Source organism: Eptatretus burgeri, chromosome 14, assembly GCF_056783735.1.
Source record: "Eptatretus burgeri isolate ZD-2024b chromosome 14, Ebu_testis_v1, whole genome shotgun sequence".
Classification (NCBI taxonomy): Eukaryota; Metazoa; Chordata; class Myxini; order Myxiniformes; family Myxinidae; genus Eptatretus; species Eptatretus burgeri.
This window is the reverse complement of record NC_140974.1, coordinates 5,893,579-5,917,955: the sequence shown is the minus strand read 5'-3', so window position 1 is coordinate 5,917,955 and position 24,377 is coordinate 5,893,579. Positions and strand designations below refer to the sequence as shown.

General features: G+C 43.1%; 1 protein-coding gene across 7 annotated transcripts in view; it reads left to right on the top strand.

Annotated features, from left to right (window-relative positions):
* Positions 1 to 24,377, top strand: part of LOC147012594 (hemicentin-2-like) — a 62,346-nt gene that overhangs the window by 14,627 nt on the left and 23,342 nt on the right. For 6 of the 7 annotated variants that reach the window (XR_015051006.1, XR_015051007.1, XM_085853611.1 and 3 more), the window contains 10 exons: positions 993 to 1,115; positions 2,396 to 2,567; positions 9,047 to 9,153; positions 10,572 to 10,686; positions 11,167 to 11,427; positions 11,563 to 11,676; positions 16,114 to 16,269; positions 16,896 to 17,078; positions 17,335 to 17,430; positions 17,635 to 17,804. Coding sequence is in view for 5 of the 7 variants with exons in the window: in XM_085853611.1 (XP_085709737.1) it covers positions 993 to 1,115; positions 2,396 to 2,567; positions 9,047 to 9,153; positions 10,572 to 10,686; positions 11,167 to 11,427; positions 11,563 to 11,676; positions 16,114 to 16,269; positions 16,896 to 17,078; positions 17,335 to 17,430; positions 17,635 to 17,804 (1,497 nt within the window). In the remaining 2 variants the exon portion in view is untranslated. The remainder of the gene's footprint in view (positions 1 to 992; positions 1,116 to 2,395; positions 2,568 to 9,046; positions 9,154 to 10,571; positions 10,687 to 11,166; positions 11,428 to 11,562; positions 11,677 to 16,113; positions 16,270 to 16,895; positions 17,079 to 17,334; positions 17,431 to 17,634; positions 17,805 to 24,377) is intronic. The other variant, XM_085853609.1, reaches the window with a different exon arrangement.

The window sequence follows — 24,377 nt, the reverse complement described above, 5'->3', positions numbered from 1 at the left end:
TAGCTGAAACCCGGAGAGTGTTATTAGAAGGACTCTTTGTGAGAAAATCTGCTTGCATCAAAATCCATGCCTCCAGATCGGGCAAGCGACAATGCAGGAAGCTCGACCACAACTGCTGCTGGCACCACTGCAGCTTGTTCAGGGTGTGCAGCTGCATCATCATTTCGCATCACGCAACCTCATCGACTCACTTCAACATCCTGGTTTCTGCTGCTCCTACCAAGAAGAACACCAGTTCAAACAGTGCTATTCTATGCCATGGTAATGACGTACCCAACTTCACGTCCCAGTTTGTCCAGTATGGTGCTGACAATGGAGACCACCAACATCCGAACCCTGGATGGTCATGATACCTCCCATGAAATGTGCAAACCACCTGATCAGTTTATATGGTGCAGGACTTGCTTCCCAGACAGCAACCACAATCTGAGATGGCAAACAATGAACCTGATGCCGAGGAACCGACAAGAAAGAAGACTGGACCACTCGCTACCCACAGTGCCGACAGAAATTTATAATTTGTCCAGGGTGTCTGTGATGGCTCGGTTACTTTTCATCAAGGACACCGTGGGGTGTTTAACCTACACCGACTAATACCAGCAGAAGGGAATCGCACAGTTTAACGGCCATCAAAGGACGACCCACTCTCGGATATGGGACCCCTCGCCTGCGAAGCACCAATCCGACACTTTATAGTCAGGTCTGAAATCGAACCCAGGCTGGACAGCTCAGAGACGCGTGTGCTTTTAGGCTCCCCTGCCCTCCACACCAAAGAATAAGTACTTACCAGATTTAAAATAAAATCCCATTCTTTGAAATCATTAGGACTTTGACCAAATTTAAAGTTAATGAAGACTCTGTGATCACCGCATAGTACTCAGACTTGTAGATCTCCTAAACGTGGCAGCACTTGGAGCGCAGTCATCCTGTAAAATGATCGTCAAATGGGCACAAAGTTCAGCTCCTTTCACTGAAATCCTTCTCTGTCACAGGTAGTGTTTGTTTTGACTGGAGATTGCGGTGATCGGAACCACGCAGGTTACCTAGCTTATGAGAAGATTGCTGCTTCCAGCTCTGGCCAGGTATTCCAGCTGAACAAGACCCAAGTTAACGAGGTAAGGATCTCCATCCACCTCCCTTGTCTAAATCTGTTGCCTTACTCCAGCGTTGATTTATTTTTGCCATTAGGTTTCTCCTTGAACCAGTATTTGACTATGTTGTTGTTGCATGACACACACTCTCACGTGGTTGAGTGTAATACGTTGTACGGTGCAATGGGTCACCTAATGTTTCAATGTGGCAGAAAGGTATGTGGTGTGGCATGATTTGATTTTGAGTATAATGTGGCATTACCGATGACACTCAACATATAGAAGGGTGGAGGTGGATGTGTCGGGCTTCCAAACACCAACAGTAGAGTTGAAGACCAAAATGGAGGGAGAGTTGGACAAACAATGAGTATGCAGAGGAATGAGGGGTAGGAGAGGATGCATGGGGTAGACAACATGGATACAGAAGGAAACTGCAGAGGGCTCCCACATTTCGGAAAGAGCAGACAAAGCACGGGAGGAGCAGAGGGTGCAAGACCAGAAAGGAGGTGGTAGAAGACAGAGAGACCACCGACCTGTCTGTGATGGTGAAGCAATAGGTCCGTAGACTGAGCTTCGTCGCGGGAGATTCCAATGATCTTATAGGCCTTGGTTTCCGCAGCGTCAAGCCGAGAGAGATGTGAGGCAGGGGAGCGAGCCCAGAGGGGAGAGCAGTACTCCATCGAGCTGTGGATGAAGGCCTTGCAGGTGGATAAGTAGTTCAGGTGTGCCAAGGAAGGACTTTGTACGATGGATAATGCACAATTGGCAGCTATCTTTGGAGGCTAACGTTGAAATGTGGTTTGCCCAAGAAAGATCATAACTGATCGTGAGACCCAGGAGTATGAAGGACTGAACCTCCTCAAGAAGATTGTTAATAAAGTAGATTGGAGGGTTTTCCGGACGTTCCTTTCCGAGTGAGAGTGTGAGATTTGTCAGGATTGAAAGATATATTCCAAGGGTTTGACCAACTTGTGATTTTTTTCAAGGTCTGAATTGAGGGAAGAGCCTGCAGTCTGTCTTTCTGTAGGACGAGGGATGTCACGGCTGAGGGCGGAGTCATCAACAAAGAGTCATTAGCCTTGTTAAATGATAAGTAAAAATAAGCTGAGGAAGGCCTTGGCCTTGCAGAGGTGGTGCCACTTGGCATGACATAATTTGAAAGAATGTTATGTGAAACATGTTGATGTAAAACTGTAATCTGAGAAGACTTGTGACTGGATTGAATGTGAATAGACATGTCATGCGTGTACATGATTAATGTGAAGTGAGGTACCCATGGCAATGACATTCCATGGTGTCTCCAGGTACTACGTTGGGTGCAAGCTGCCGTTCAGTCATCTCGGGTTGTTCTTCTTACGGCCGAGTTGGACGAGGCTGGACCCCACAGTTGGACTCTACCATTTGATCCCAGCCTTAAAGAGGTGACCGTGGCAGTGAGCGGTCCTGCCCCAAACATTCAGCTTTTTGATCCCACAGGTGAGACTGGACGGACTGTTTGGTGATTCTGGAATCTCACCTCAAATTAAGTGAAGAACAGTTCATAATTGAGTTGCACCTCACTTTGTATTTGAACATCACGTAAATTAAAACTCACGGAGAATGATTAATTAAAATAAGACTATAGAGTGTAGAGAGTTCATAGAACACGTTATCCCACGCAGTCAGTGTGCGGAGTACTGTGTATTTCAAATGAAATAAAATAATATTTTTTGAAGTTCATTTAAAAAAACAAAAAACTCCAGATGTTTAGCACTATTGAAGCTGTCTTCTTGTTGTTTTGTTGCATCATTGCTGGGAGCATGGCTGTGCCGCTGATGTAGTGCCCCCTGTTCCCAGTAATCTGGTACTCATTTTGCTGACCTCGGAAGGATGGCAGGCTTAGTCTCAACCCATCTGGTGTTATTTCAACGGTTATAACAGGGGCTCAAACTCAAAATCCTGAGATATTAAGACCCAAAACCACCTCCATCACAAACTCATCGCTACAATTGCCTTCATCCAAAACTCACCTACATTCGCTGTTACCAATGCCACAACCACAACATCTTAACCACCACGTCAAAGCTCACCACTATGCTCAGCGCTGCCACTGATGACCACCGTCACCTTTCGTAACGAGTGGGAATGAGGAAATGCACTCATGGATAGGGCATACGATTGGGTACCTCGCTCCATGTTAAATCTCAGAGCTCCTTTGTGTGGCGAGGTGAAGATCAACTGGGGAGCATTTCCAGTGCCGAATCCTTGCCTCAGCGGGGCCAAGGCTGGGGTGAGTGTCCGAATGCCATTGGCGGCGCGAGGATATACCCATGGACCACCTGTTCCACCTCCATGGCTCTGCCCGAGCAGGAGCATTATAAATGGACCGAGTTCCACATGCTCGCTCTCTTCGTTTGGTGCTTCGTCTGGTCCCGCCCCTCTTCTTCTTCTTCTCTGGCACGCCCGCTTCCGCTCGCTTTTACCCGCCCTGTTGGTATCTAACCTGCCTGCTTCTCTCGTATCTGGTCCGCCCTCTGTTCTTGGGGACAGGAGCAGAATGGAGTCCAGAGAGCGGAGTGCTGGACGAGCAGGAAAAGCACACCGAGCACCACCTTAGCCCATAAACAATTACACTAACAGATTTCATTATCCTCACGTTAAACCTACCCTCTCACATGTTATTTCCTTTGTTTCCGAACCCCCAACACATGTTTATACCTTTCTCTCCATGTCATCATGCCTCATCACGCCTCATTTTGCACCAGAGACACCACCAGTTTTCTTCCCTACTCCCCCTCCTAAGTGACTGGGTTGCATCGGTTTGTTGATTGCGCCAAGTACAGAGAGGTCGTTCACACCTCATACTTTCTCTTATCTTTCCCGCTGTTCTAATTTCCTCGGGTGTGTGTCTGATGTCACCTGTCGTGTTACTGTGAAGTCAAGATTAGTGTGAATCGTAATGGATTGGAGAAGTTTGGGTCAGAATAGCTCTGCACTGTGTCCTCTTTTGTAAATACTTGCATTTCATTTGCCACAACCCACAAATCCTTGCTTTCCCCTGCTGTGCATATTGCTGTGTAATAACACCTTTTATTATTGTGCCACATAACCTTTCCTCACTTAAAAAATAAATTGCTTCCACTGTAAAAGCACCTTGCTCGGTCTGTCCTTTCCTCCAATGCACGCGTTAGTTTAGCCGGGAAGTTCTACCCCACCAATTTGGCTTTTGTTAGCCGGTGCATACTTTTCAGCTCTGCTCAGCTGCACCTGATACGGTAAGTTCCACGCAAGTACACATCGAGGGCAAAAAACTCGCTTGGTACGGTCAATCCACCGGAAACGGTATCACGCGAAGTAGTGTAACCCTGCCATGGTTAGCAGTACCAATCGGCGTTCGTGGTTGCCCAGCAACCCGCCAGTGCGTGGGAGTTATCTGTTCCTGGCGGCCTCAGGACCGGGCATTCGGGAGGGACCTGAGTGCTTCCCCTCGTGGTCAAACTTGAACCTCGTGGCCATAACAATATATGGACAACATTTTAAAAAATATTGTTTGTGAAACTTTTGTTTTTTCATGGCTAACCTACAATTATGTTATTTTATTTGCTTTCAAAAATACTGTTAAATGTGCATTAATTCTGCAAATATTTGAGTGTGGATTTAATTCAAGAATAACAAACATGCCATCTCTGTAGTCAACTTGTCTAATCTTCGTGTGCCTCCAAGAAAAGAACTAGAAGTCTAATTTTTTGCTAAAATAAAAAAGTTTAAAATGCTCTGCACCATAAATAAAAAAACGACCAAACACACGATTGTTGTTGATGCGATTTATTTATTTATGTGACATCATGGGACACAGTTGAAGTGCAAACCTCTGACAGAAATGAATGCTGCATAATGACATGTCCATTTCATTTTAGCCGACTCACCTTATGCTGCATTGTGGCAAATGTTTTCAGTTTTCACATAAGGATCCAACATGGAGGTATCAATCTCAATACAAGGTATGTCCACTTTGGGCAGCAATCACCGCATTGCATTTGTCATCGCATTGACTGGATGAACACTCAAATCAAATCTGAGGCTAAAAATGGTATTCGATGTCCCCCATCCAAATCCTCGATCTTTTCTACCCCCGATAAGCCACCCAAGCCCACCTCCTTCAAATTCCCTGCTTTCCTTCCTGAAAGTCTCTGTATTGTCCATTTTGTATACTCTGTGTTCCCCACCCCATCCCTCTCCCTTCCACAGATCCCCTAATGTCTCTGTTCCCCACTGTTTTGTCCTTCCCACTCCCGCCCCTCTTGTCTCATGCCCCCCTTGCTGTGTGTTGTGTGTTAGCTCTCAAACGAGCCTCGACAAGGTATACAAAAAAAAAACCATAACCATTTCCAATTGCCTCTGTATCCATCGGACTTGCTGATTTGACCACTGCAAGTATGCTTGGATGTGTCACGGTGAAATGTTTTGGTCGTTGGCTCGGACGAGTAGCCCTGCATCACCAAGACGGTGTTGACCCACATCCTGTGAGGTGCAGTTACTATTTGCAGTACTCTGGGCAGTTTAAAACCAATGGCATAAATGGGTCGTGCGAACATATCGAGCCTGAGTGGGAGTTGTCTTCCTGGAACGTCCATTTTTTGGCATATTTCTCGTTGATGAAGCGGTTTGATAACGTCTTCAAAAGTCATAAAGAATTCATTTCCTTTCATTAAAGAGCCTTGCAGCATGACCAATAAAAGGTTCTGCTTGAAGGTGTCTCATGATTTAATTCCTCTTATTTTCTGACAGACGTAGAATCATAATGGATTGTTAAAGAATGTAATCGATGAATTTTTTGGATGATCCACACACTGGTGTCTCGGAAAGACTGTTTTTGAATTTCCTCAGAATGCCTCGTGTTATCTCTAAAAACCTAAGGATGCATGAGTTACATGTGCTGAATAATTATTATTAAGCAGGGTTAAGCAATTTGTTCATGTGGCCGTCCGTCTGTCCATCCCTCCGTCAATCTCATCAATTTATGATCTTCAGTTTATGATCGAGGAACAGCTTATTTAAATCGAATGTTACATTTTGAACATGAATCGGAACATGAATCGGAACATAAGTCTTTCGTTTTTATTTAAAAAAAAAATATATATATATATATATATATATATATATATATATATATATATATATATATATATATTTGAACACTGTAATATACAAATCGCCTGTCATAATACTTCCAAGGACCTCCATTTTGTAGTTCTTCAATTTAAACAAGAGAGAGAATTGCTTTGCAATACATGTCCCCTACCGGTCCCAATGAATGTTCGGGAGATGAAAATTTGTTTGTGTTTAACACACACTCAAGCCGATACCGGAACTAAAATGAAGAAGAAGAAGAAATTCTAACACACCATGTTTGGGTCAATTAAGAAAAATAAAAGGAAAGACAATTTTAATTTACTGATATCTTTTGTAGGTTAGAAACCAATAAAGGCAACTAGGATAGCAAACCAGAGATAAAAAATTTGCTTGCGTTCAGCGCACACTTGAGTCGATACTGGAACCAAAATGAAGAAGAAGAAGAAACTGTCGAACCCACCGTATTTCGTTCATTTCTAGGCTTTGCTTATTATCCCCCGACAGCCAACGAAGTTGGCAGGGATATAGAAATGGGTTCCGTCCGTCCGTCTGTCCGTCACATTTCCATTCCGAAGCTTAACTACAAATCCCCTCAAGATATATTTACGAAATTTGGTACACATATCAAGCAAGTGGTGAGCTGGTGCCTTTTGATATTTTCTAATTGATTGGTCACATGATTTGGCAGCCATGTTGGATTCGATGTTTTCTTTTAATTATGTTAAATAATGTTTTCTCTGGAATCACATAACCTAACGAAGCGAAAATTTGCAACTATCATCTTCCATCATGTCTGCATACATAGTAAAAATTATGATGTCACAAGTCACATGGTTTGGCAGCCATCTTGGATTCGAAAAACACACCTCATCCTATTAACACGAAACTTCACACACGTATTCCACTGGAGGATTGGAGGCAGAATTTAAATTTATGATGTCATAGGTCACATGGTTCGTCAGCCATCTTGGATTGAAAATTAATAAATTAAAAAATCTTCTCCAGAACGGCTGGACAGATTGAGGCAAAATTTCACATACACTTTCCCCAAGACATCCTTTCAGAAGTTTGTTAATTTCGAATCGATAGGTCACACGGTTTGGCGGCCATATTGAATTTACCCTAAAATCTTCAAACATCTTCTTCTCCAGAATGTCTGGTTAGATCAAGGGGAAACTTCACATACATATTGCACACGCTTAGGGAATATAAGTTTGTTAATCCTCATTTAATATGGCGGGGGATATTGAAGACTTTGTCTTCAACGGATGCTAGTTTCATATTAAAAAATAACCCGATGTACATACATGAAGCAAAAACATGAATATGGCTTATGTGTATGTCGTATAATACATCGTGGTTAGATACCTGGGATCATTCCAATTGCACTGGGCCTTGGAATAACACCTAGGCAAAAGGCTTGAGGCCTGCCGATCTGTGCTGCTTCAAAGAATGGTGGTGCATGATTTTATATGGGTGGAGTTAAGGCAGCTGTGCAGCCAATGGGTGTAAAGCAATGGGGGTGGAGTCAGGGCAGCTAAACACTGACCCATGTATAATATGTGATATTTTCTAAGATTAAAAAGGGCATAACTTCATGAAAAAATGACAAAATACCCTGAAACTCGAAGTTCTTCTGTAAATTATCATAATAAAACCATGTACCAAGTTTCAGTTGAATATGTTAAAGTGTATGGAAAAAAAAGGTCAGAAAAACCACAGGTGGGATGGCCGGATGGACTGACAGACAGAGAGAAAATCTATAGTCCCATCCAGTGAAACCAGTAGGGGACGAATAAAGGATCAATGGGATGGTGTATAAGGGTGGTATTTGGGACTGCTTCTGGACTACTTCAATAGCACTAAACTTCTGCATTTTTTAAACGATCGTGAAAATCATTATTTTATTAACATTGAAGTACAGTACTTATATAGTGTCCCTGAACACTGTGCGTGGTATCATGTTCTATGAACTCTAGTTGCATGAGGCAATTATGTGAAGTGGAAACTGTGGAAGAAAAATAATTATATTAATGTACTCTCAATTATAATTGTTGCTGGTGCTTTATAAATTTAATTTTTATGCTATAGTCGAATTGGCTGCCAGTTATGTTTCCCTTTACGCAAGAGTCTTTTGACCTAAATATTGATAAAAGGAATGTCTTGCTATGGAACAGGGTGACCTGGTTGATAACACTGCAACTTTTGCCATGATTATGTCATTCTCTTTCACCCAGTGGACAAGCATTGCAGTTGGACTTATTTTACCTAATGTTTATCAGCTAACCCTGTAGTTCTCCCCTCCCATTCTTTAGAATGTCAAGTTGTGTATTAGAAGAATTGCTTCGGGCTTATGTTTCAGTGAAGTCCATTCGAATGTTTCAGTCAAGCCTTCAATGTTCTTCCTCCGTATATACGAAATTAAAGATTCTCCTTTGGTATGCAGATCGAACTTGTGGAAATTGAATTCTTTTCCACCACAAAACTTGCATTCAAGTGTTCTGCACATCCCTGATGCCAAAAAGGCACTTGGAACGAACGCTAGTTGGAACGGTCCTTCAACAATAATCTTCATGATCAATTATACATGTTCGGTTTTTTTTTATGGCAGAGAGTGTATCTAAAGAATCCTTGTTCATCAACCACTGATGAAAAATAAACATGAAAAGCATTCCTTATTGAACCACCAGTGTAATTTAATCACATTTTCTTAGCAGCTTTGGACTGCATAACATATGACATGTTTCATACGATTGTGTAAAACTTGCAAGTGTTGTTGGGAGATGTATGGTGCAGATGTAGAAGTTGATTGTATTTTTAGGATTCTTCCTGGAACCTCACAGGACGCATGCTACAACCTGGGTCGGAGATTGTCGAACTGCTGTCATTACCAAACTCCGCTTTCATTGTGTGCGTCAAGAACCCATCTCCTGGAACCTGGATCATCAAGGTATCTTGTGGCAAGCATTTCCTGTAGTCATCCCAACAATGATTCAGGAAAGATAATTGTACACCACTCCCTCCCAATTCCAACTCCATGTGCTGCAAGGCGGCATCGCCAGGCGCCAAAGGCATCCCGGCGATGTCGCGCGCTGGAGGATTTGTTATTTCTTTATTTGGTATGGGGGCAGTGTACTTTGAATGTACCACGACTTGTATTAAATCTTAATCAATAAAATTTGTTGTCTGTCGGTCTGTCTGTCAGTCTGTCTCTGTATATTCACGGTTTTTGCAAAGACTGCTGGGCCGACAACCACCACATTTAGCACACAGACCAAGTCCTACCCGAGCATTGCCGTACGGGTATTTTCATCCACCACCTCAGCCTTTAAACACCCGAAAGACCCCTAAAACCCCCAAACACCCTTAAGACCCTTTAAAACACTTAAGATCTATAAGATCCCAAAGACCCTTTAGACCCATAAGACCTTCAAGACCCATACGACCCTTAATACCCTTCAAGAACTTGAAGACCCCAAAGACATGTAAGACCCTTGAAGACCTCAAAGACCCATGATACCCCTAAACCCTCAAGATCCCAAATGCCCTTTAAGGCCCCAAAGCCCCTTCAGAGTCCGTCCGTCCGTGAAGCCATGTGACTATATGTCTATTATTCAATTAATTACATACTATTGGAATGTACCTTTTTTAAACTTTCAACCCTTTAGACTGTTGAGACCCCTTAGACCTTTGAAGACCCTTTGGAATGCCCAAGACCTTTAAGACCCCCAATACCCCTAAAGACCTCCAAGCCTCTCCAGACCCCCAAACCCTAAACACCTTTTTAGACCCCTAAGTCCCCTCAAGACCTTAAGAACATTACAAATTAAATGTTTGTCTTATGATTGGTGTAAATCATGACAACACGGCAAATCTGTGTCGTCAATCTCTGCAACAACGTGTGGAGAGGCGAGCGTAGCGAGCCGATCCACACGAGTCTCATATATAAAGAAGAAAGTTTGTTTATCTTGTTGTTTGTTTAATGCATTCAAACCCTGCAGGAACCAGTGCAACCAAACCTTGCATGACCTCCTGTTTCATCCAGAGGAAGGTCGAGGTTCATGTTTGGATAAAAAAAAATTGACCCCAGGTAAAACCAGATAAATGGCTTTCAGGCCTTCATATTGTCTTGTGCTTGTACACTCCATGCGTTTTTTTCCTTGGAGCGATCGAGTAATATATTTTGTGACATCTGTACATTGAGGTTGTAGTGATTTGTTGTCAACGATACAAATTTAACTGTTAGAGTACAGTACTGTATTTCATCGAATTTCCCCCGCCAACACCGGGTACTAAGCTAGTTGTACATAAAGATCAAGTGTTGCCATCACCTAATCACTTCCATTTTACCCCCTGATTGGTTAACAGACAGGAAGTACTACTCGGTACTCAGTACGGATTACAGGACACAGTACAATGACATTTCGTGCCAGTTATGAGTTCCGATCGGATCTAGAACGGGAAAACATGCACAACCACCAAGGTAAAGTGAAAAATCACAACCATGTTATTGTAACAAAGTATTGGTTTGTATTGTTTGAGCGCTTTGTAATGGACCAGAAATCGACAATCATTTGGTGGTTAAGGCTCAAGTAAAGGCAATTTTCCACTCTATGCTCCATATATGTATGTGTCGATATATATATATATATATATATATATATATATATATATATATATATATATATATATATATATATATATATATATATATATATATATATATATATATTCTACATCCCAGAAATCTCTCTGACTGCAGGTACTAATAAATATATAGTTAACCTCAGGGAGTGAATATTAGCACACAATGGCGTCTTCTTTTCAAAATATAGTGTTGGATCTTTAAAGATCTTTAATAGTATCAACCTAACATAGCGATGAGACATCTGGTTTTAACTCATGATCTGAAGGATAAGACGCATTCCATTAATCTCTCATTGTTTGTCACTCCTCCACGTAGAGTCCCAAAGACATCTCGTGCTAAGTGCGATTGGCTTAGAACTGCCTGGTGTTGTGAGCTTGGCTCGACTGCTTTCATCGAAAAATGAAATCCTGAACGAACTTCCAGTGCACCATTTTCCTCTTGGAGGGGACCAAACATGGATCACAGGCCCATTCCAACCTCCTTCGGAGCCCTTTTTTGTGTGCATTGAGGGCCAGGGTCCAGAGGGTCACCTTTACCGACGATCCTCCTTAATTTCCTTTGACAGCATTACATCCGGTACCCTGGGAGTGATTTTGGGACGGAGTGGATTAAAGGGGGAAAATGAAAGCAGTGAGATGATAAGCCAGAACCTCAATAGTTATGGTTGTAAGTAGTATATAAATATTACCAGAATTTGTCATTGTTTTCCAGAACTCCCAAATGTTGAAGAGGTTCAAGCTTTGATGCTGGTTGCTCAGGGTGACACTGCCGTTTTGGAATGCCATACCACTGGATCACCTCTACCACGTGTGAAATGGTTTAAAGGTTCGAGAAATGTTTTCGAGGATTAAATATGGACATAGAGAATCCGGTTTGTTTGGCTCAGAGTGGGTGAGTTTTCACCGGCACCCTAGCCAAAGTCCAAATTCCTCCACCTTATGTGAAAGACTTGGGCCAAAAACTTTTCCCCTCTGACCCATAAGAATGTGTGAATAATTGGGGGAGAAGAAGCAGCCTCACTGCCAGCATCAGAGTCTATAAGGGAGAATATGGGTAAAGGCATTCACAGGAAGGTGGCTGGTAAGACCAAGGTCCCTGGAAACTGCCAAAACTTCCTGTGTGACCCCCATGAACAAGCAGGAACTCTTTGCATTCATCTCCAACAATATTGTCCCCCCCCCCACCCCCAGACAAGGCAGTTGTCATAACATCTGGTCAAAGTTCAGTTAGCAGAGGAACTAATCATTGCTTTCAAATATGCAATGATGAGGAAGCAGACACCAGAATACCGATTCATCTGCAAGATGCTTCTTCCACCTTCTTTCCATGTGTCTAGTTGGATGGCTTTTGGAATAAGGAAGAACTTCACCCATCGCCATCTCAATGTCATCTGCCAAGCTGTTGAGAAGACAAATCTCTTGCCTTGCCGATCTTCCACAATTTCACGGGCTGTGATACTGTGTCAGCTTTTTTCGGGAAGGGGAAGAAGTTGGCATGGCAGGGACGGAAGTCCAACCCCGACGTCACTGAAGCCTTCACCTTTATGGTCGCGAATCTACACACTCAGCTGGACATCGACGCTAGCCATTACAAACTCTTGGAACGCTATACAGTTGACCTCTATGACAAGAAAAGTCACCTGACTATGTTAATGAAGCACGGAAACAGATGTTTTGCCAGAAGAATAACTCGATGAAAACATTCCTCCAAGCCAGAACGCTTTGTTGCAGCACTCAACGTGTGCTTGCCTGCCAGGCAGGCAGGAATATGGACCACAATTGAATTGGCCAAGCAACGAATGCCCACTCTTGAGGGAAGGAGATGGACATTGGGCACGGACAGCCAAGCTTGGCTTCTTGTATGGACAATGTTACCCATAGCCTGAAAAGCATGCAACGAGCTAGTCAAATGTGGTTGCAAGAGCATGATTGGCTGCAGTGGTAGATGTGTATTCTAGGCATGTAGTTTAAAATGAAGGCCTTGTGCCAGACTCTATCAAAAGCATTGGAGATTCCAATGCAACAATGTCACTCTCCCCAAAGAAATCGAGGACAGAAGACCATATACTGTTGACCTAACCAAGCAGATCATTATCTTCACCGAGCACATCACGAGTCGAGCAGATCACTATCTGAATGGATCTGGCATGATAGAATACATATCAGTGGTCTCTAAGTAGACCAGAAATTGGTGATCACAGTCTCTACAACCTCAGAAAGAATGAAAGCCAAGGCAGTTGGGCAGTTGTTAGATGGGTTGTCTCAATTAATTGTTTTTGGCACAGGAAAGATGCGTTGTCGATGGTGTGTGTGTGTTTCCAGGGTGAGGGGAAGATGCTTGAGGAGTAGGATACCTTAGACAACCGAGTAAGAATTGAAACTCGGCCACGGGTGCACTTCAAGATAATGGCGGGGATGCCATCAGGACCATTTGCCTATTGGTATTATAATTAAACATTGTTCCCAGACTTTCCTCATCGATAAACATACAGGCGTCGTGATGTTAATTGATGGCGGATGATTGGGTGGAATTTTTTCCCAGAATTGTCGACAGTCGAGTTGGAGGAAAAAAGAAAAACAAAGGTGTCTGATTGGATTTTGAGTTTGAAGAAGTAGATATATCAGAATTGATGAGAGGCCAAAGATTTACAGAAGTTATGAGAGATTGATTCCACCATGTCCCTCAATGCATCTTGCCAGATTGGAAGGAGACACCATTAACAAACAGATCATGGACGAAGAGCTCTTGGGCTTAATTTGTAGCCAAGGTACAAGAGTTGTGAGCTTTAACATTGACCACACGAGTTTACGTCGAACAGTCAGATTTCCATACTCAGGTGCTCAGAAACAATGCTCATTGTGATGGACAGAAGCGGAGCGATGATCACAATTATGAATGTTCTCTTATAATGTTTGGTGGAGTGCAGAATAAAAAGTTGCAATGGTAGTTAGGAAAAGGTCTGAAGAGCGATAAGATTCTTTCCAAGAAGTTCTGAATATAAGTCGCTTAGGACATCTTAAGTACGTGCAACTTGGTACATAGGATGTGAAGATTTAGTATCCTAATATGTTTATTAAATCAATCAAATATACGTATGTATGTTGGTTCACGAGTCAGTAAGTGACCACTTTATTTGTTATGGGTGTGTCTGTCTGTCTGTCTGTCTGTCTGTCCGGAGCATAGCTCCGTGGGTTTTGATCCCATCCTGATAAAATTAGGGTGCGAGGTTTATATCATGATCTAGTTGTGTTTTCCGGAGAATGGGCGTGCTGCGCCCATTGGAGCTACGCCCAAAAACATGTGTTTTTTAGGGGGTAGCTGGTTTCAAGTTACATCTTCTCCAAGGGGGTTTGTCGAATCTGGCAGGGGTTTCAGTATTTGGTTAGCCAAATGGCACCTGCATAGCCCCACGGAGCTCGATTTTTCATTTTCGTCCCAAGGTCAAGGTCACAAGGTCACGAACTTAGAAAATGTCAAAAAAATCAATAAAATGGGCATTGAGCTCCTAGGGTTTTCAACTGTTTCGAATGAAAGTTGGTATGCAAGTAGTGCTCTTCGAGTACTACAACTTTCATCATTTACGTTTTTCCCGATTCCCGCAAGTTTGCCCGTGGCGTCCCCTCGAAGGTCAAAAAATAAAAAAAAGGCGAACCGTGTACATTGCTCGTGAACCATCGCCACCTCCAGACTTGTATATCTGAAAATTGTGGAAAGAAGACAGGGTTTACCCGATCATCAAATTTTGCAAGCCTGTTGGTAGTACCCAGGGGGTCAGGTCGTGAGCACAAGGAAACCCCATCCCCGTGAAGACGACTTGCCAATGCTTCTGTAGGGAGTGGGTGTTTCTAGTTGCAGAAATAAGACGATCTTTAGGGGGATCATGGGGGTGCCAATACAGAAATCTGATGGTATAGAGTAGGTCTGGAGGTGACAAAGAAATCGAGTGTTCAGGTGATGGGTAAGATGACCAGAAATGTGAGTGGGGTTTATGACAAGCTGTGACACATAATTATGAAGGTTGAAGCATTCAGTTTCTTGGTGAGGTTGATTAATGTGAGATTGTATTTTTTTTTGTATGCATGATCGAGGCTCGTGGAATAGCTGGGGAAGGGTGGTACAGAACAAAATGGAAAGGGGGGGGGGAAACACCAACAGCAGAATATAAGCGAGAGTAAGATCGAGGAGGGGTGAAGGGAGGACACTCGGGAGTGAAGAAGCTGCACGCAAGCTGAATGAATCACAGCAAGAAGAGGAAGGGGAAAGTGGGGATGAAACAGGAAAGGAACAAACCAACCGACGACTAACAAATGAAAAGAAGTGATGGAGAGGGGGGAAAAAAAAATCACAATAACCTGGAAAAAGGGAATACTTGGGAATGGGGTCATTTGGAGTGGAAGTAGATCATGAAATGAATGAGGAGTTACGGACATTGATATCACCAAGCAAAACGATTTTACCTGATGGGAAGGCTTGGAGCAGAGACTCGATACAGGTGGTCAGGTGGTCTTAATGTTCAATATATTTAACAGTGTTAGGAAAACGATAGACATGGCAGATGAACTTAGTGACATAATGTCGAGAGACTTTTTAACCATATTAGCTTGAAAACAGTCTTGTAGAGATTAAGGTTGTGGACACCTCAAACTTGGTATGTCTGAGCAAGTGCAGATACAAGCTTTGAAACTAAATATGTGACGAAGTTGGAAGTCAGAACACTGGAAAGGAAGAGAATCACTTGGTTCAGCTCTCCGAGCTTCTGTAAAAATAATAGTATGGAGTTTAGTATGATTGAAGGTCCTGGGGGCGCCGATTGAGGTTTTGGTAAAGGCCATAGATGTTGCAAGGTGGACCTGGTGAAGGAAGGGGTGCAATTCCATGTCACAGGAGGAATCACAGGAGAGTTGGTATTGCTGAATGTAAATGCCGTTAAATATCGGCGGAGAGGAGAGGGGTGAATGCAGGAGTGAGGGCTCCGATCCAAACTGACAACAAATCGATGCGGAGGCCTCAAATAATCCCTCAGCAATCCCAATTCACGGGGGGTGGGGGGGGTGTGTTCAAGTCCGAATCTGCCAAAGAGAGGAACTCAAGATTATACACCAGCTAAAGAGGCTGCCTTCCTGCAAAGCTACACCAGAGTTTGGACTCTAATGCCGCATTCAGGCTGGGTTTAGAATCAAGGTGACTGTTACTACAACTAGATGTTGGTCAGTATTATCTGTGTAATTATTTCGTTGTTTTCATTTTTCTCTTTTGGTGTAGACGGTGAAGAAGTGGATGATTTTCGGAGAGTTCCAAACCAAGACCACGGCACCTTGACTATCTCATCAGCATTGCCTAACGATTCTGGATCATACACTTGCGTGGCCAGTAACTGGCACGGAACCGCGCAGGCCGATGTGAACCTCACCGTGGGCCGTACGTTCGATGCCGTCTTAAATGACTTGGCAACCACAGCCATAGATAAAGGTCTTACCACTGCCTATTGGCTTTGACCACTGGTATAGATTAATTGGCCGAAACCTAATTGGCCACTGAGCAATTGGCCGAACCTGACCTCGTGGCTTGCCTTTATCTGATTATGTGAACAAACCTCTCTCGATGAGCATTGACCAAATTCCAAAGATTTGACCGTATCATTTTGTGGTTCTTCATTATTGGCACAAAAATGTAACCTCATATACTGTTGAGTTTTTCTTGGAATGATACACACTTGTGGTTGTTTTGTATTTTTTTCTTTTTCTTTCCTTCTTTCCGGGGTGGGGAGAGTGGGCAAAGGCAGTTCTTGGGTGAGAAACACACAACACCAACCACACAACACCCCTTGATGAGACCTTCACAGACACGACACTCCTCATACATGCTCACAATCACTCATCCATGCTCAAGCTACGTAAAGGTCCTGCCCAACATCCTGATACCCCTCCATCCCCAATACTTCCAGGTACCTATATAGTTCCAATTTAAACTTGTCCACTATTTCTGCCACCACTACCTTTCCATGGAGACAATTTCATGCATTAACAATGATGTCTGCCTGACAGGCCCACCGACCTTCTCACGTCATCCCATTGATCAGTGGGTGCCTGTTGGATCTGCTGTGCACCTACATTGCCTCGCCACAGGGATCCCAAATCCCCAAGTGACTTGGCTGCACCCAAATGGCCAGCCAACCATTGAGGATCCACGATTCGCACAGCTTGCCGATGGCAGCTTGCTCTTCGCAGGTACTTACGTGGAAAGGATACAGGGTCTTCCAGTGGTTCGATTGCAGAGGAGAGTTAATTTTTTTCCACATAATTTACTGGGGATTCGCTAAGTTGGATTTTTTTTTGTTTGTTTGTTTTACATGAGGATAGAAAAGTAAATATTTGATAATGTTCTGATGTATGATTTGTCATTCCTTATTTTTGATTTTTAAAAAATTTTTAGTTTCCCTTGAATGTTCCTTGACGTGAGCTAATTATACCGGTGATGCGGCAGGAGCTCAGGTTGAGGATGGGGGACAGTATGAATGCCAAGCGCACAACTCACTGGGCGAAGTTTCCACCTATTTGACTCTCACCATCGGAGATCTTGGTAAATCCAATTCCTGTGCATAATTTATTACTTTTTCATTTTTTTGTTTTTACATATGTAAACACAGTTTATAAAACAAGCTTTTTCTCAATATAGTGCAGTATTAATTACAATTCTGTACCATGCATCTTTCTCTCGGTTCCCCCTCCCTCAATTCTCATTCTTCCATTCTCTTAATGCATTATTTAATTCCCTAACCTCCAGTGCCTCCTGTAATCATGATGACTCCCGGCAACACGTCAGTCATCCTTGGGCAGCCAATGACATTGGATTGTCAGTGCGAGGGAAATCCGACTCCCGTAGTCACATGGTTTAAGGATGAGCAACGGATCACAGGGTCTCGTGTGGCCTCCGATGGCAGCACCAGACTTGAGGTGAGTTTGTTAATATTGATACAACTCAAATTTCATAGATGATTGTTTGAACTCTCCGCAGTGTGCACGGTGCCCAAGGAAGAACACTTCATTGCAGGCCTGTCGCTAGGGGGGGGCATTTGGGTGCAATGCCCCCCCCATGACGCATCTGGTGCCCCCCACTTGTACACCACCCATTTATGCCCTGTTGCACCCTGTGAACAACTTAGTGTTTAAGGATGAGCGCCCACTGTGAACTTGCTGTTTCAGAGGAAAAGACGATCATGTCGATGAAATACCGACAGAAGCTGGCCAACCTGGCCAAGCCAGCAACGTCAGCCCTGCGGCTGTAGCCCCAGTGCAGACAGCCGAGTTTCCACGCTCGGCGGCAGCCTCGGGATCGGGTGTGACTGTCAAGCCGCTTCCCGATGATCTTGGAAGTGAGAGACCGAATCGAGTTGTTCTACAGCGGTACCCTGGCCATCTGTTGCAGAACAAGAGTCGCTCATTTGTGTCCTCGTGGTACCAGACTAATGAATGGCTGGAATACAGTGTGCAGACAGATGCAGCATTCTGCTATCCATGTAGGAAGTTTAACACCGCACGTGGCCCAGTGGACTCTACTTTCACAGTGCGAGGCAACCGGAATTGGAAACATGCCGTTTAGAAAGGCAGGGGGTTTCACAAACACGCAACTTCAAAGGAACATCTAACTTGTGTTTTGAGGTGGAAGGAGAATGAGAGGTGCATCGATTGTGGTAAGGAAATTTCCACACTCCTCAATGCTGACCAGCTAAATAGAAACCGGTACTATGTGTCTGCTCTTATAGATGTTGTGAGATTTCTCACCGAAAATCAGATACCTTTTAGAGGGAGCCTTGATAATTTTGAAGATATGTCAGACGGGCACAGTGGGCTCTTCCTCTCGCTTTTAAACTACACACTCAAAAAACACACCGAGCTAGCCGAAATAATAAAGTATATCCCACGAAATGCAAGCTATACTCGTCCGGAAATGCAGAATGAACTGATCTGCACATTGAGTAATGTTGTGGCGGATGCCATCGTGGAAGAAGTTGGCACATCGTGGTTTACCATCAAGGTGGATGGGACGAGGGACCCCACTGAATGTGAGAACATATCAATCATCATTCATTTTGTATCGGCATCAAATGAAGCAACAGAGCGTCTACTCACAATAGCTACAGCCGACGCTGGAGATGCAAAAACATTGACAGACCTAACAATTGCAGAGCTGACAAAAACGGGACTTGACACGTCAAGAATATTAAGTCAGGTGTACGACGGGGCTTCGGTAATGGCTGGGAAGCACGGTGGGGTGCAAAAGTTGTTGCAAGAGATATTGGAAAGAGAAATCCCCCATGTGCACTGCTTAAATCACCAACTCCATCTGGTAGTTATCCACGCACTGGCAGCAGAGAAAGCTGTCACTGATTTCCTCGAGGTTTGTTGTTGCCTGTACAAATTCTTCAGAAAGCCCACTGTCGCTGCACAGTATGAAGGTGAGCGGTTAAAACGACTTCTTGATCAAAGGTGGACGGGACATTTAGCCACTGTGTCTGTGATCATGGGATCTTTTAAGGATATCACATCCTGACTGTTTGAGATTGATGCAGAGCGCGCATACAGTGAAGAGATGAGGATGGAGGCGATTGGGCTTTTGTGGGAAGTCTCTGGGCCTGCCTTCATGTTCATTGCTATCTTTGTACAAAAACTGCTGATGTTGTTAGATGGCCCTAACAGACTCTTGCAGGCAGAGGACATGGACTTGCTAACGGGGTTGGAACTGGTGGCGAGTGTTACAGAGTGCGTGAAGAAACTCCACTCTGAGGATGAGTTCACTGATCTGTGTAACAAGGCCAACGATGCTCACACTTCTACACCTGCACCACCAAAACGGAGATGCACAATGCATAAGAACTTGGAACAGTTTGTAGTTTTGGAGACTACAGGACAAAACAACGACAATGACAAGACGGAACTGCAGAGGGTTTTTTACAGCGCAATTGACAATGTGCTTGGCGAGATCGCTCAGCGCTTCAGTGAGCGCAACACACAACTCGCCCATTCACTCGCTGCCTTGAATCCTGAAAATGGCAAGTTTTTGGATCCCCACTTGTTCCAGCACATCATGACATTAACAAAGTCAACAATCAGTGAAACAGAGTGTGTGGTTGCAAAACAGTTTATTCGCTCACAGACAGAAAAGCAGCCAAATGAGAGATGGACAACACAAAAACTCCTCTCAACATACCACAAAACGCTGGAAGCCATGCCAAGTGTAGTGACTGCTATGAGACTTGGACTAACATTTGGTGCGTCCACTGCCATGTGTGAAAACTCATTCTCAACATTGAGGAATGTCTTCAATGACCATCGACGGTCCATGCGCCATGCGCACAAGGCACAACTGGTCCGGCTGGCTTTCGAGAGAGACCTCACACGTAAATGCCTGAACGAATGGAAGGAGAAGGTCCTCAGAAGATTCCACACCGAGACACGTCGCCTGCAGCTCTTCTGACAGCGAGTACAGTGGTATAAAAACTATACGAGGAGTTCAGATTGTGTGTGTGACTGCTGGTGATGCGTGTGTGGTTGTGGTTGCAGTGTGGTTGTGGTCAGCACCTGCCGTGGTCGGCTGCTTTGTACTTCTGATGTTTAAGTTAAATGTTGTGTTTGGTGCTTTGCATATCCTATATCTAGTGCTTTGTGGATAACCTTACCTCTGTGTGATTGACTGCTTTAAATGCGGACCTTGTGGTATCTTCAGGCTGGTTGTATTTGCTGTTGATAGTTTAACGTGATGATCACAGATCAAGCCAACTGTATCTTGTTTCAAAGTGCACTGATTCTGGTGCCAACCTCCCCTGTTTAGTCATTGTATCTCTGCTATATTAATTTTCTAATGCCAATTCTTGACAACACCTTGTATAAGTGCACCTGAATTGGTGCCAATTGTCTAATCATTGAATATCTGCATTGTGAATGTGCCAGTTTGTTGCGGCTCTCCTGCATTCGAATAATTTTAGGCCAAAAACATCGGAACATATTAAATCTAGCTGAGATCAATTTGGTTAGTATGCGACGGCAACCTCAGTATAGATGTGTCAATGCTGCATGAATACAATAGTATACCGGGTTATCAAAAATATTAAACATAATAATTGTGCCCTCCCCCCCATCCAGTTCATATTCCCCCCTTAATACTGAACCCTGGCTTCGGGCCTGCTTCACTGCCATTCCAGAGGTTTCGTTTTATAATATGACTGAAGGTCGAGGTATTGGGGAATCTGAAAACAAAACTAGTCTCCGGAGAATTACCAAGTCATGACTGGGATTATCAGGAAAAACCCAGCTGGCTCACTAATTATTTGTATACAATATATTTAAATTTAGGTTTTCTCAGGTTAATTTTTGTTATATCATAATTTTGTAAATGTTTCTGATGATTTTGATTTGATAAAGGAATGGACTGTATTGTTTTAATAATTCCCAATTCCTTAACTCACTAGAACGGCACTTGGTGTAGTGCGTAGCTCCGCCAGGCTGAACAGTTTTATGTATTGTGTCCCACTGATCGGCCAGATCTGCATCCGGTCCATTCGTCCTCGTCGCACATCAAAGTCGAACCGGCTTGTTCTTGTCATCTCCCCAAATCATCCACCAAGTTTTGTCAAAACTTGTCCATAACGTTTTGAAATTTCATGCCATATCTCATATTTGGCGCCCTCTCTCAATGGTGAAAAATCACTTTAAAAATTAAAAAATTATCATATCCAGATTCGGATCTTCACCAAAATGTAATCAATTCATCCGTATCACACACCTCAGCTGCTGTGCACCAAGTTTCCTCCGAATCTGTCCATAACTTTTTGAGATATCGTGCTCACAGACAGTGAAAACATAACCTCCGTCCACCTTCGGTGTTGGAGGTAGTAAATACCCATTTCTGATTTCCCAAGTTAGCCTATTTTTTTAAGACTTTCAAAGTGCAATTAAAACATTCAATTTCAACAACTTCCCCTTCATTATGAGAGCTGCATAATGCAATATGTACCATTGGCTTTAAGAATATTCAAAAATGTTCTGTTATAAAACTACTGTTCCTTCATCAGTCCATCATTGTTAAGCTTCCTTTTACTTTTTCAAACATCATTGTGAAAGCATCCACAATACTGACACCCATTTTATTCTCCAGAGGAATAGACCATGCGTTTCTTGACTTTAAATCGATAACGCTTAAAGCATACTTGTATCCATCACACATCACATTTACATTTGATTAAATCGCCTGACCATACAGTAGATGTGATCAACTGCCTTCCTTCTTTTAAAACTCGTGATTATTCATCATTGAGAGATGGGGCCAAAAACCAGATATAGCATGATATTTCAAAAAGTTGCAGACGAGTTTTGATAAAACTTTGTGGATGATTTGGGGAGATGACAAGAATAAGCCGATTCGGTTTTGGTTCAGGTCCGAATCCAGATCCAACCTTTCAGTGGGATACAACATGTAGACTGTTCAGCCTGATCGAGGTATGTGCTCTACCGAGTGCCGTTCTAGTTAATTAGGTAATGATGCTCTTTTTCTTTGCTCATCAATCTAAGCAATGACAGAATCAGAGCTTACAAGTTTTTTTAAAAGCATACTCGTATTATATGTGGGATTCCCAAACGCAAGTTTTTTTTTTTTTCTTTTGTATACCTTGTCGAGGCTCGTATGAGAGCTAACACACAACACACAGGAAGGGGGGCATGAGACAAGAGGGGCGGGAGAGGGAAGGACGAAAAAGGGAGGAATGGAGACATTAGGAGATCTGTGGAAGGGAGAGGGATGGGGCGGGGAACACGGAGTAGACAAGATGGACATTACAGGGAATTTGAAGGAGGTGGGTTTGGGGTGGATTAACGGAGGTAGAAAAAATCGAGGATTTGGAAGGGGGAAGATATGGGGTGGTGTTCAACAGCTGTTTTGAAGGCCTGGAGTGAATAATGGGATTGAACAGTGTGTGGGAGTTTTATTCCAAAGGCGGGAAAAAAGAGGAATGAAAGAGTGAAGGTGAGCAGCGATTCATGATTTTGGTAGTTTTACCAGAAGGGGGTTGTTGGCGGACCTTGAGTGCCCTGCAAAAATATGGGGGGTACATATCGCAGACAGAGCAGAGGGGGCGAGACTGGAGAGGAGACGGTAGAAGACAGAAAGACCACCGACCAGCCTGTGGTGAGAGAGTGAGAGGCCCAATGATTCAGCCTCATCGCGGGAGATATCATTGATCCTAAATGCCTTGGTTTCCACAGCGTGAAGCTGAGAAAGGTGAGAGGCAGAAGCACCAGCCCAGAGGGGAGAGCAGTACTCCATCAGGCTGCATACGAAGGCTTTGTATGTGGTCAGGAGCTCAGGTGTGCCAAGGAAGGACTTTGCATGACGGAGGATTCCCAGTTGGCGACTGGCTTTGGTGGCCAGTTTGAAATGTGACTTTCCAAGGAAAGATCATGGCAGAAACCCAAGTTTTGATTTAGCACTTATTATTATGGTTTTTTTGCAATAAACTTACCCATGTTTTTTCTTAATGTTGGATTTCATATCAACAACAAATTGTATAACAATTCTCCAGGTCTCCCAGCTCTAACTTTACTTCCTGATAATAAAAGCTTTTGCACATGGACAACTGCTTTATTTTTTTTTAAACAAATTGACTCTTTTTAGTGCTATGCACTGAACATATCCCCCTTCATATAACTTTATTATTTTTACTTATAACATATGAGATACTTTTAGTTTCAGTTTTCTATTTAAGATAATATTGTATTTTTTATTTATTTATTTATACACTTGAGATAATAAATTGTATTTATTTGTTGGAAATTGTAAAAGCTAACTTTAACTTTCCTACAGATTGAGTCGGCCTTTTTGACTTTAATTTCAAAATATTCTTATCTTAATTTGTAATACGGTTGGGATTTATTAATTTAGCCATGCGGCGATTTCAGTGCATGCATGGTTTTGAGGTGAATTTGATTATGCTGAACTACAATCCCACTGCTCAAAATGCATAGGGAATCCACTTCTATAAATAGGTTTAATAAACAAGTAAAAAAAGACATAAAATGTCATAGTCCCCGTTGTTTTGGTAATTTTGCTATCTGGAGTTAACGGGCTTGCCCATATTTATGTACAACTAAAATGGCTGCCAGTCTACCAGAAGGCCATCTTTGATCAGATCACAAGTTAAAGTGAGGGCTACGTGTATGCCATCACGCACTGTGCTTGTACCAAGTGTGAACAAAATCGGACCATGCATGTCTGAGAAATGGTTGGGGACACATTTAAGTAACAAAATGGCTTTTAGACGGCCATCTTGGATCTGATCTCGAAAAAGAATGACATGCATATGTAAGCTGTCATTCATTATCTCTGTGCCAAGTTTGAACAACATTGGTGAATGCTTGTCCGATAAATGGTTGAGGAAGTGTTCAATATCGGGGTTTTTCTACACCTAAAATGGCTGCCAGTTGGTCATGTTGGATGCGATCTCGAAAACAAATCAAGTGCTTATGTATACCATCATT